The sequence below is a fragment of the Staurois parvus genome, unplaced genomic scaffold, assembly GCF_062004578.1.
Source record: "Staurois parvus isolate SC_StPar_1 unplaced genomic scaffold, SC_StPar_1.0 ptg000445l, whole genome shotgun sequence".
Classification (NCBI taxonomy): Eukaryota; Metazoa; Chordata; class Amphibia; order Anura; family Ranidae; genus Staurois; species Staurois parvus.
Window position 1 is genome coordinate 8784274 of NW_028318241.1, and position 12493 is coordinate 8796766.

The 12493-nt window shown below is 46.3% G+C and overlaps 1 protein-coding gene across 1 annotated transcript in view; it reads left to right on the top strand.

Annotated features, from left to right (window-relative positions):
• The first annotated feature begins 903 nt into the window (after positions 1-903).
• Positions 904-12493, top strand: part of LOC149453929 (chondroitin sulfate proteoglycan 4-like) — a 72868-nt gene continuing 61278 nt past the window's right edge. Inside the window, exon 1 of the mRNA XM_089688090.1 lies at positions 904-1127. Coding sequence (XP_089544216.1) covers positions 1064-1127 — 64 coding nt within the window. The 5' untranslated portion in view covers positions 904-1063. The remainder of the gene's footprint in view (positions 1128-12493) is intronic.

The following is a 12493-nucleotide window of genomic DNA, read 5'->3' on the forward strand; positions in this document are numbered from 1 at the left end:
CCGAGTACAGGGTCCCTTGGGGCTGCTCAGTCCAAAATCCCCAGGCCTATTTTTTGTCCCGGTCTAGGCCTGCATATAACCCTAGACCCCATCCAAGTTCTTAACCCCATTAATAAAATCACAATACCAAGCTTAAGGACTGTTCTTTGACTCCAGTGTGAAAAGTGTGGGAAATGTATGTTGCCTGGCTGTGCAGAGCAAAGGGGACCCAACACAAATCCAGCGGCCCATAAAGTTTATATAAGTTTTGATGTGTGTTTCAGAGTTTTATACACATTCCAGATTCCTATGCAGAATGAAATGTGCACGATACCAGCGGTGTGGTGTGAACAGGGCTCATAGAGAACAATTGTTTACTCTGTGCTCTTGCAGAACATGTGCAGAATAATGGGAGTCTGCACACTGGGGGGAACCAAGCCCGAGAGACCACTCTGCCAGTCTTCATGAATTCCAGGGCCATGTGATCAGGGACACCACATGGATGTGATGAATAGGGCGGGCTTTATGGACACCGGCATACATGTACAGCACAGTACACCCCGTGTGAACGAGGCCTAACACAACCTGTATAGTAGCACACAATGACCAGGAACACTGCTCGGGGTGAGGGTGCATTCAGGTAAAGCGCCTCCCTGTGACTGTAACTGTATATATGTACATAGCACATTCGTTAGCCGCTGCAGGATCCCTCCACACCCAGCACTGGATCAGAGATGTTCTCTATGGCCTCGTGTGTTGACATGCGTACATGTGTATATATCACATACAATGTTGTGTGTACAGGGCAGACATGCAGTGCGGGAACACACGGCTCTCCTGAGGGACTCATCCTGGCTATGTTCCCACATCTCTCCTCCTCCCCCATGCCCCGCCCTCCAGCCGCCCCCCCGGGAGGAATGACATCTCAGGAGAGTTCGGCTCAGACTGAGGAAACTTTCTGCCTCTCTAACACCCCCCCGTGACGTCACCCCGCTCTGCGTCCTGTCGGGGTCGCTCGGGGGATAGATCTGTGTTCGGGGTGAGCGGACTATAGACGGAGCTCCATGGTTCACACCGAGCAGACATGGCCCCGGGTGTCCCCTTCACCGCACTGTGTGTACTGGGAGCCCTACTACACGTCCGAGCCGGTAAGAGCAACACCGAGACTTCACCTGTGACAGCAGTGTGCGCCGCTCTGCCCCCTACCTGTGACCACCGGTGATAGCAGTGTGCGCCGCTCTGCCCCCTACCTGTGACCACCGGTGATAGCAGTGTGCGCCGCTCTGCCCCCTACCTGTGACCACCGGTGACAGCAGTGTGCGCCGCTCTGCCCCTTACCTGTGACCACCGGTGATAGCAGTGTGCGCCGCTCTGCCCCCTACCTGTGACCACCAGTGATAGCAGTGTGCGCCGCTCTGCCTCCTACCTGTGACCACCAGTGATAGTGTGCGCCGCTCTGCCCCCTACCTGTGACCAACGGCAGTGTGCGCCGCTCTGCCCCCTACCTGTGACCAACGGCAGTGTGCGCCGCTCTGCCCCCTACCTGTGACCAACGGCATTGTGCGCCGCTCTGCCCCCTACCTGTGACCAACGGCATTGTGCGCCGCTCTGCCCCCTACCTGTGACCAACGGCATTGTGCGCCGCTCTGCCCCCTACCTGTGACCAACGGCATTGTGCGCCGCTCTGCCCCCTACCTGTGACCAACGGCATTGTGCGCCGCTCTGCCCCCTACCTGTGACCAACGGCAGTGTGCGCCGCTCTGCCCCCTACCTGTGACCACCAGTGATAGTGTGCGCCGCTCTGCCCCCTACCTGTGACCACCAGTGATAGCAGTGTGCGCCGCTCTGCCTCCTACCTGTGACCACCAGTGATAGCAGTGTGCGCCGCTCTGCCCCCTACCTGTCACCACCAGTGATAGCAGTGTGAGCCGCTCTGCCCCCTACCTGTGACCACCAGTGATAGCAGTGTGCGCCGCTCTGCCCCCTACCTGTGACCGACAGCAGTGTGCGCCGCTCTGCCCCCTACCTGTGACCACCACTGATAACAGTGTGCGCCGCTCTGCCCCTTACCTGTGACCACCAGTGATGGCAGTGTGTCGCTCTGCCCCCTCCCTGTGACCACCAGTGATGGCAGTGTGTCGCTCTGCCCCCTCCCTGTGACCACCAGTGATAGCAGTGTGCGCCACTCTGCCCCCTCCCTGTGACCACCAGTGATGGCAGTGTGCCGCTCTGCCCCCTACCTGTGACCACCAGTGATAGCAGTGTGCGCCACTCTGCCCCCTACCTGTGACCACCAGTGATAGCAGTGTGCGCCGCTCTGCCCCCTACCTGTGACCACCAGTGATAGCAGTGTGCGCCACTCTGCCCCCTACCTGTGACCACCAGTGATAGCAGTGTGCGCCACTCTGCCCCCTACCTGTGACCACCAGTGATAGCAGTGTGCGCCACTCTGCCCCCTACCTGTGACCACCAGTGATAGCAGTGTGCGCCGCTCTGCCCCCTACCTGTGACCACCAGTGATAGCAGTGTGCGCCGCTCTGCCCCCTACCTGTGACCACCAGTGATAGCAGTGTGCGCCGCTCTGCCCCCTACCTGTGACCACCAGTGATAGCAGTGTGCGCCGCTCTGCCCCCTACCTGTGACCACCAGTGATAGCAGTGTGCACCACCCTGCCCCCTACCTGTGACCAACATCCGTGTGCGCCGCTCTTCTACCCCCCCCCCCCTTGACAACTAACAGTGTGCACAGCTCTACTACCCCCCTCACCCTGAACACTCCATCAACTTCTAACAGTGTACACAACTCCTTACCCATCACCAACCTCTCTAACAGTGTACAGATCTTTGCCCCCCCCCCCCCCTCCACACCATTTAATTACTTGCCCCTCTTGTACCAACTACCAGTGTAGCTCTATCTGTGTACAATGCAGATATCAGTGCCCCCCCCCCCCCCCCCATATACACAATGACAGGGCACTGCTGTGTGGCTCAGTTATCTCAGATGTCTCCTCCATGCGGTCAGGTGTGTGCGTTCTGTGTATCCATATACATGTGATCCATGATGTGCAGTCATCTTCTGCTCTGCTCTGTTGGTCCCATGTGTCAGTGATAATAATATTGATGTCGGCAGCAGTGAGGGGGATTCTCTGACAGTCTTTTTCAACAAGGGTGCCGTCAGATTTCTTCAGCGGTGCCTTGTCAAAATGCCGAAAAATTGTATGCAAGCCTGCAGGTGGCGAAATCCTGCCTTTTACGTACACAAAGCCACAGGTCGTCGCTGTGCACCATTACAATCTGCCAGTGTCCTACTAACCAATGATGTTATCGGCTGGTAAGGAGGATGTTGTGAACCTGAACTGCATTCTTGTTTACCCTCCCCCGCCCCTCTCCATCAGCACTGGGGTCACATTAGTGGAGTGAGGGAGAAGAGAAACATTGGTATACTAGTCGGTATGCAGAGGTGTATTTGCTTTGTAAGAATAAATCACCTCTAACGTTGAGTATCCTTCGTTAATGGATGATGCTGCATTATGTAAAACTATTAGTTTCGTTTTTTACATTTTAGAATTGCCTTGAAAGTGCCTTGAAAATGTCTATAATTTTAAATGGTGCCTTGATTCAGGGTAGATTTGATTCAAATTATGATTTGAATTGAGCCTTTTCACTAGTGATTTCAAAGAGCAACTGTCATCTCTGTCCGGCAGCAGCTCCTCCTCTGACCCGCTGTTGACTCACTGACAGTCCCATTCACTTTAATGGGATGGCTGGTGATGCGGCAGTGACACAGCAAGGTGAGGGACGTGGCGGCAGCAGGGGAGTGGATGCCCGCTAACAAGTTCTGCCATAATGGATCTAAAATGACAGGTGCTCTTTAAATGTAAGGAATCCGACTAATTTTTGCTGGTAGTTACAATCTTTAATATTTGCAAACCAAATGAAGGTTTCCATTTTAGAATAATAAGCTGTCGGGTTAGTAAAACGGCGATTATATCAGAACCGATTTTAGGTTAATAGGTTAATCACACATAGCTGGAGAACGACTCCAATTCTTTTATTTCATGTCTTTTCTCATGGTTACTGTGAAATTGTGTGAATGCATCAATGCAGTGCATGTTCTCTCAGCTTGCAGAGCTTGGATTCATAGAATGCGTTTACCAAAAATGTAAATATTGCAGAATATACAGCCTCATGCTATATAACTAACCTCCATTTCATGCTGAAGAAACTCAACTATTAATGTATCTCAAATAGAAAACTATCTTTAGATAGATTTTTACTCCAAAAGCATTTTATGAAAAAAATTTGATAAAAATAAAAAAAAATCAGACCTTAAAAAACCCGATTTTTTTTTTTTTTTTTTTTTTTTTTTTTTTTTTTTTTTTTTTTTTTTTTTTCTAAATTGATTTTTATCCACCCTGCCTTGGTTGAGAAACCCTGGTCTATGACATAAGTTGCAGCATGTTGGTAATTGAGATGTATTCTGGGTGAACCTGGTGCTGATATTTTGGTCTCCTCTGTTTGAATGAATTATTTATCTTTTGTGTTTGGGGGTGTTTTTTTTTTTTTTTGTTTTTGTTTTACCTTTTTCTTTTAGTTTTAGGGCCCATTTATTATTATTATTATTATTATTATTATACAGTATTTATAAAGCGCCAATAGTTAGCTCAGCGCTGTACATTACAATGGGGGACAGAACAATAACAATACAATACAATGCAAAACATGAGGGGATCGAGGGCCCTGCTCTTTCGAGCTTACAATCTAGGAGGGAGGGGATGGTGGCACAGGAGGAGATAGCTGTGGGGGATGGAGTGGTAGGAAGAGTGGAGGAGGTCGGCAAGTTAGCAGGGGGTGGGGTAGGCTTCCCTGTAGAGATGGGTTTTCAGGGTGTGCCTAAAGGAGAGGAGAGTAGGTGATATCTGATGGGTTGGGGCAGGGAGTTCCAGAGGATGGGTGACACTCTGGAGAAGTCCTGGAGGCGGGCATGGGAGGAGACCAGGGAACTAGAGAGAAGGAGGTCTTGTGAGGAGCGGAGTGTGCGTGCTGGGTGGTACTTGGATATTAGGACGGTGATGTAGTTCAGGGCAGTATGATGGACAGCTTTGTACGTCAGTGTTAGGATTTTGAATTTGATCCGTTGCGCAATCGGAAGCCAGTGGAGGGATTGGCAATTGGCATTTACACTACAACGTGCTGCAGGAAACCTGTGATCCATGTGCGTTTCCCACAACACATTCCAATTGCACTGCCTTTGCTTTGTACAGCGAGTGTCAGCACAAGGGTAAAGCAAAACTTTACCCATAACAACTTGATAAAAAATATTGTTCTATAGCAGGGAACATACACTATATATTGCCAAGCGTATTGGGCCACCCTCCAAATCATTGGATTCAGGTGTTCCAATCACCTCCATGGCCACAGGTGTATAAAATCAAGCACCTAGGCATGCAGACTGTTTCTGCAAACATTTGTGAAAGAATGGGTCGCTCTCAGGAGCTCAGTGACTCCAAGCGTGGTACCGTGATAGGTTGTCACCTGTGTAATACGTCCATCCATGACATTTCCTTGCTACTAAATATTCCACGGTCAACTGTTAGTGGTATTATAACAAAGTGGAAGCAACTGGGAACAACAGCAACTCAGCCACCAAGTGGTAGACCATGTAAAATGATAAAGTGGGGTCATCGCAAGCTGAAGCCACCAACTGTCTGCAGAGCCAATAGCTAAAGACCTCCAAACTTCATGTGGCCTTCAGATTAGCACAACAACAGTGTGTAGAGAGCTTCATGGAATGGGTTTCTATGACCGAATAGCTGCATCCAAGCCTTACATCACCAAGTACTGTGCAAAGCATCGGATGCAGTGGTGTAAAGCACGCCGCCACTGGACTTCTGGAGTCACCAATCACGCTTCTCTGTCTGGCAATCTGATGGATGTGTCTGGGTTTGGTGGTTGCCAGGAGAACAGTACTTAGCTAACTGCATTGTGCCATGTGTAAAGTTTGGTGGAGGGGGGATTATGGTGTTTTTCAGGGGTTGGGTTGGCCCCTTATTTCCAGTGAAGGGAACTCTTAAGCCATTGGTATACCAAGACATTTTAGACAATTTAATGCTCCCAACTTTGTGGGAACAGTTTGGGGATGGTCCCTTCCTGTTCCAACATGACTGCACACCAGTGCACAAAGCAAGGTCCATAAAGACATTGATTAGCGAGTTTGGGGTGGAGGAACTTGACTGGCCTGCACAGAGTCCTGACCTCAACCCCATAGAACACATTTGGGATGAATTAGAGTGGAGATTATGAGCCAGACTGTGACGTCCTCCCAGAACGCGCCCTCCTGCGCGCACCCGGCGATCTCCGTGATTGCTGTGTCCTACGGACACAGCTGATCACAGGATGTGGTAAAAGGCCAATCACAGTGGCCTTTTTCTACATGATCAGCCGTGTCCAATGTCACACTGATCACAGGGAAATGCAATTGCCGGTTCTCGGCTGCAGTTTCCTCACGCTGTCAGAGCATGAGGAAAGTACTGCCGATCATCAGGGCACTGCTGATCAGTGCCCTGATGATTGGTGCCCAGCAGTGCCGCCCACCAGTGCTACCCAGCAGTTGCGCCAGTCAGTACTGCCTATCAGTGCTGACTATCAGTACCCATCATCAGTGCCGCCTATCCGTGCTGCCTATCAGTGCCCATCAGTGCTGCCTATCCGTGCCACCTCATTAGTGCCGCCTATCAGTGCCCATCACTGCTGCCTCATCAACTCACATCAGTGAAGGAGAAAAATTACCTGTTTGCAAAATGTTATAATAGAAACAAACTTTTTTTTTTTTTAAATTTTGTGCACTTTTTTTGTTTATAGGGCAAAAAGTAAAACGCCCAGCGACAATTAAATACCACCAAAAGAAAGCTCTATTTATGAGAAAAAAATGATAAAATTTCATATGGGTACAATCTTGCATGTCTGCGCAATTGTCATTCAAATTGCAACAGCGCTGAAAGCTGAAAATTGGCCAGGTAAGGAAGGGGGTATTAGTGCCCAGTAGGCAAGTGGTAAAATGGAAGATTTACGGTGAAAACAGTGCACCTCTCTGAACAGTGTCTGGGAGGCTGTGGTTGCTGCTGCACAAAAAGTTGATCGTTAACAGATCAAGAAACTGACAGGCTCCATGACTGTAAGGCTTATGGCTGTTAATGAAAAGAAGAGTGGCTACATTAGTCACTGATTTTTTTTTTTTTACTTTGAGGAGATTAAGGGGGGATATGATTAACATGTATAAATACATCAGTGGTTCATATAGTGAACTCGGTGTAGAGTTATTCACCATGAGGTCATCACAGAGGACAAGGGGGCACTCTTTACATGTGGAGGAAAAGAAATGTAATCTCCAACTATGGAAAGGTTTCTTCACAGTAAGAGCTGTGAAAATGTGGAATAGACTCCCTCAAGAGTTGGTTCTGGCCAGCTCAATGGATTGCTTTAAAAAAGGCCTGGATTATTTCTTAGATACACAGAATATAACTGGATACTAACATTTATAGGTAAAGTTTATCCAGGGAATATCTGATTGCCTCTCAGGGGATCAGGAAGGAAGTTTTTCCCCTGCAGGAGCAAATTGGATCGTGCTTTGCTGGGTTTTTCTGCCTTCCTCTGGATAAACTGTGGGTGTAGGATTATAACTTTTATTTATTTTTTTTTGTAATGGTTGAATTGGATGGACTTTTGTCTTTTTTCAGCCAGACTAACTATGTAACTATGAACTGTTAGAAATATTTATTAGTATACTTTGAGTTGTTTATTCTCACTTTAACAGGTGAAAATAAACAAGTGAGATGGGACAATTTTTCATTTAGCTGCATAATAATTCTGCACACTAACAGTTGCCAAATAGGTGTGTGTGTGTGTGTATATGTGTATGTATATGTATATATGTGTATGTAACACATGCCTAAGAAAGCCAAAACCTCACTGCTCCACATTTGTTTGGAAAGTTTCTAAAACATATTAAATTGTGCAATACAGCAGCTCTTTAATTCATTCTAAATCTATATTCTGGTGCAGTATTCCTATATATTCTTCATCGTTCTAAACACGAGTATGCTCATAGGTGACATGGCCATTGCTTTCCTAAATATATGATTATCTGCAGACATTGGGGCTAGGGCTACTGCGGTTCCTCCACGATGTTGGGAAAGCAGTTATGCGTGGAGGAGTGTTCAGGATTAGAAAGCAGATGTCATTTACTACTTTAAATACCAACAGCTGAGACCCATTCACCCCCTTAAAATATACAGAAGTGCAGGTCTGCAATGGTTCATTTGTACTCAGCAAACTTAACACATTCTGTGCCAGAACAACACCACAAAAAGTTCTGTTCTCTTCTTTTTTTTTTTTTTTTTGTCCTTTTTTCTTTCAACTTTTTTGCTTTCTTGTTTGTTTATCTGAGTCATCCTTTGTGTTAATTGAAGAGTCTGCCTTTCTACCTATTCATCTTTGGGGGAGATTTAGGCCCCTTTCACATGGGTTGGATTCTGGCTGCCATTAATTTGCTCAGCAGGAGATTTGTCCACTGATCCCCTGCTGAGCAGGCACATGACAGGTCCATGTCCGCTCTGCTTATGCAGAGACGGAGACAGCCTGCTCTCCTCTATGGGCAGTTGGTTATAAACGGACTGCCTGTCCATTTACACTTGACTGCCATTCGATCTACTGGACGTTCCCATCTTTCTGTTTTTGGCAGATTGGATCAGATGGGTTGCTCCATAGAGGAGAATAGAGGTTCTGATCATGTCTGCCTGAAATATGTACAGGCGGACCTGTTAGTGTATCCATGTGAAAAGGGGCCTTACTATAATTGGTGCACTTAGAAGCTGATTGGCTACCATGCACAACTGCACCAAATTCTAACTTCAGCTGTTCAATTAATCTTTGACAATAAAACTGGGAAGCTTATGGGATTCTGTTCAGAGCTGCACTAGATTTTGCACTCTTCAGTTTTAATAATTTAACCCCTATGGGTCCAGGTGCGCATTCTTCTTAGGGCCAATTAACGCCAGTGCGCTGCCTTACCGATACATGTAATGAAATGTCATAATTGTTGCATGCGATAGTATGCTGCAGCACCTTTTATTCAGTGGTGGCAACCTAATGCTCCTGTGTTCCAGCGCACTGCTCTGTGTGGTAACACACTACTATATGTTGAGCTAGCCAAACTTTGGTCAAATTTTTTCTTTTTTTTTTTCTATGAATTAATGCACCACCATGGCTTGTCCTGGTGTGAATTGGCGCCCACTCCTTTTTTCTTTTTGGCAGTTCATTAACCGCCTCACACCCACCATTTAAGGAAATGACGGGAGCAAGGTGGTTCTCTCATTCTGGGAGGACATCCTCCCACTCTAACCGCGGATGCGCCCCCCAGGGGTGCGCAGCACAGCGATTGGTGGTGCGCTGTGTACCTGGGACACAGCGGATCACCGATCAGCAGAAAGCCGATGACTTCGGCTCTGTCATGTGATCAGCTGTGTCCAATCGCAGCTGATCGTATGTAAATAAGGAAATCCTGGTTATCGGCATTTCTTTCCTCACGAGCTGTCACGCTGATAGCTTGTGAGGAGAGGAGAGACGGTAATCGTCATTCCTCAGAGGGGACATCTACTGATCAGTGCCCCGATGATCAGTGTAGCCCCATCAGTGCCACCCGTCATTGCCCATCAATGCCACATGCCATTGCCCATCAATGCTGCCTGTCACTGTCACCTGTCAGTGTTGCCTATGAGTGCTGCCAATCAGTTCCTCCTAACAGTGCAATATGAGTACTTCCTATCAGTGATATCTGTCAATGCCCACCAGTGATGCCTGTCAATGCCCATCAGTGTCACCTACCAGTGCCACCTATCAGTGCCCATCACTGCAGCCTCATTAGTGCACATCAGAGAAGGAGAAAAATTACTCTTACAAAATTTTATAAAGGAAACTAAGAAAAACATTTTTTTTTTTAATTTTCAGTTGTTTTTGGTTTGTTTATCAAAAAATAAAAAACCCAGTGGTGATTAAACACCACCAAAAGAAAGCTCTATCTGTCTCAAAAGAGAAAAATTTCATATGGGTACAGTGTTGCATGACCGGTCAATTGTCATTCAAAGTGCAACAGCACTGAAAGCTGAAAATTGGCCTGGGCAAGAAGGGGGTGAAAGTGCCCTGTAGACAAGTGGTTAAAATGAGTGGCCTGCTTTAAATGCTAACTCCACCTTTTGTAAAAAATTATAAATGCACCCATAATTACCACAAGAAAAGTGCTTTTATTATTTCTTTGCAACTGAACCTGCAAAGCATTGCATCCACGATCAGTGGATTAAAGGTGCAATGCACAGGCTCCTGCAGAGTCTTTTCCCAGCTCTATGTCTGTACCAAGGTATGGATTTTCAGTTCAAGAGCCGGAAGAAGTGTCAATGGACTACAAGTATAGTAATGACAGTACTATTGTTCCATTGAGAACTACAAGCCGATCTGCCATGGTGGAGGAAGGGATGCGGCAGCTGTGTAGGCAGAGCCACTCAATAGTGGCAGGTTCTGCAAGGAAGAAGAACCCGCATGTTGTCAGATTTGGGGTGGGGGTGCAACCACGCTACATGGTACTTCCTAAATATGTCTAAAAAGTGAAGTTAGCCTTCAAAGTAGAACTGTGGGCAGTGGGGCTGTGCTCATACTGCATGGGTTAACTTCTCTTTGGTCTAGGGTATATCTCACACACGTGTGTGTGTGAGATATACTCGCATAATCCTCCCAGCGGAAGACCGGTCAGCGGTCTTGTGTGGAGGACTGTTCTTGACATCATCATATCCATAGAACAGCTCTGGACCTCTGGAACAGTCCACTGCTGGATGTGGGGAACAACGTTTTCCGAAGGATTGGGTGAGTATAGGCTCTGTGTTCACCCCTTGAGAAAGTGAGCAGTTAACCCATGCAGTGCTGGCACAGCCCCACTACATGAAAAAAAAATATACCCAGAATTGGGCTTTAACAAAAGGCATGTTAACATGTAACATAACACGTTAACACACCACACTGGACCCTGATGGGAATTTCCTGCTTTGGCCTGTGTGTCTGTATTTCTTCTTTTCCAGACAGTTTGAATAGAGCTTAAATCATATTTGACAATTTCACAACCATATGGTGCAGTAAACACAAAGTTTAAAAAAAGAAAAAGGAGAAAACTTTAATGAGTTTTCTCTGTGTGTCTTACTACAGGAAGCTGAGATAACTGTATGCATGCCACAGCAAGTAGTACCTGGAATGTGGATATCACCTGTTTATTTTCTCACTGTTTCACTTTACTACATGTAGGAATTTTACTTTTATAGATACATCAATACCAACTCCTCTATATTAATGTTTTTTAATTTAGGAACAATAACACATTTTTATAAAATGAAAAGTACAAATCTGAAAAATCATGTTTTAAAGGCTTCAAACATTTGTCTAGTAGACCAAATAATGTCGTTTTTTTCCCCTAAGCCTAGATTCACGTGTGTGTGTGTGTGTGTGTGTGTGTGGACGTTTGTGCACATGTTGCGGGTGCAGCAGTCTCTTCATTTGAATGGACTGCTGTACTTGTGAGAAATGTAGAGAAGGAAGCCCCAGCACCTTTTTTAAAAATGTGCCACATGGACCTGAGCCTAAATCTTTCTTAGAGTTTTTCATTCAATAGTTTATTGAGCAGCTGTGTTTCATAGTTAAATGCGACTTCAGTTAAAGTAGAACGTTACTTTCTCATTTTTAAGCCTTTCACTGCTGTAGTCTTGGTAAATAGATAGGAAGGTAAAGTATATTTACTTGTGTTAAACATTTTTAATAAGTCTTCATTGGTATTCTTTCTTTCATCTGTAGGAGGGGCTTTCTCAGTTAAGCACACCCTTCTGTCTACATGCCTCAGCTGAGGGCAGATGGATTTCAGGAAATAAATGCTACATGAATCATCTGCCCCTACTCAAGATAATGGTGGCTAGAAATGCTAGAAGGATGTTTTTCAAAGTGATTTCTCCTCCACAGGATAAAGCATGGGGATTTGGATGGATGAGTGCGTTTGCTTTGAATATTACAGTATAAATAAAGGCAAAACTTTTTTTTCTAATTTTGGACAGAGTACAGATAGGTTAGAACAGGGCTTGACATATCCCAGGCGCCAGGTCAACTATAAATTTCATTCTGGCGCCAGGGTTCACACACTGCCTCCCATTGACTTCAGTGCAAAACACCTCCCAGTGCTTTCACGCAAAACTCCTGTCAGTAGCAATCCTATCTGAGCACATCTCCTCATGTGACTTTACTGTATCACATATGAGTCTAGAATGCACCACAACAAACTTGCACAGAACACCTTTTTGTAGTGGCATTCAAAACAGTACATGTGGATTGCTTCTGTGTGAACCTCATCAGTAGAAACATAAAATATCTAGCCTGTCATGCGAATCTGTGAGTTTGCAACAGGGTGGATTTGATTTAAATCAAACTGATTT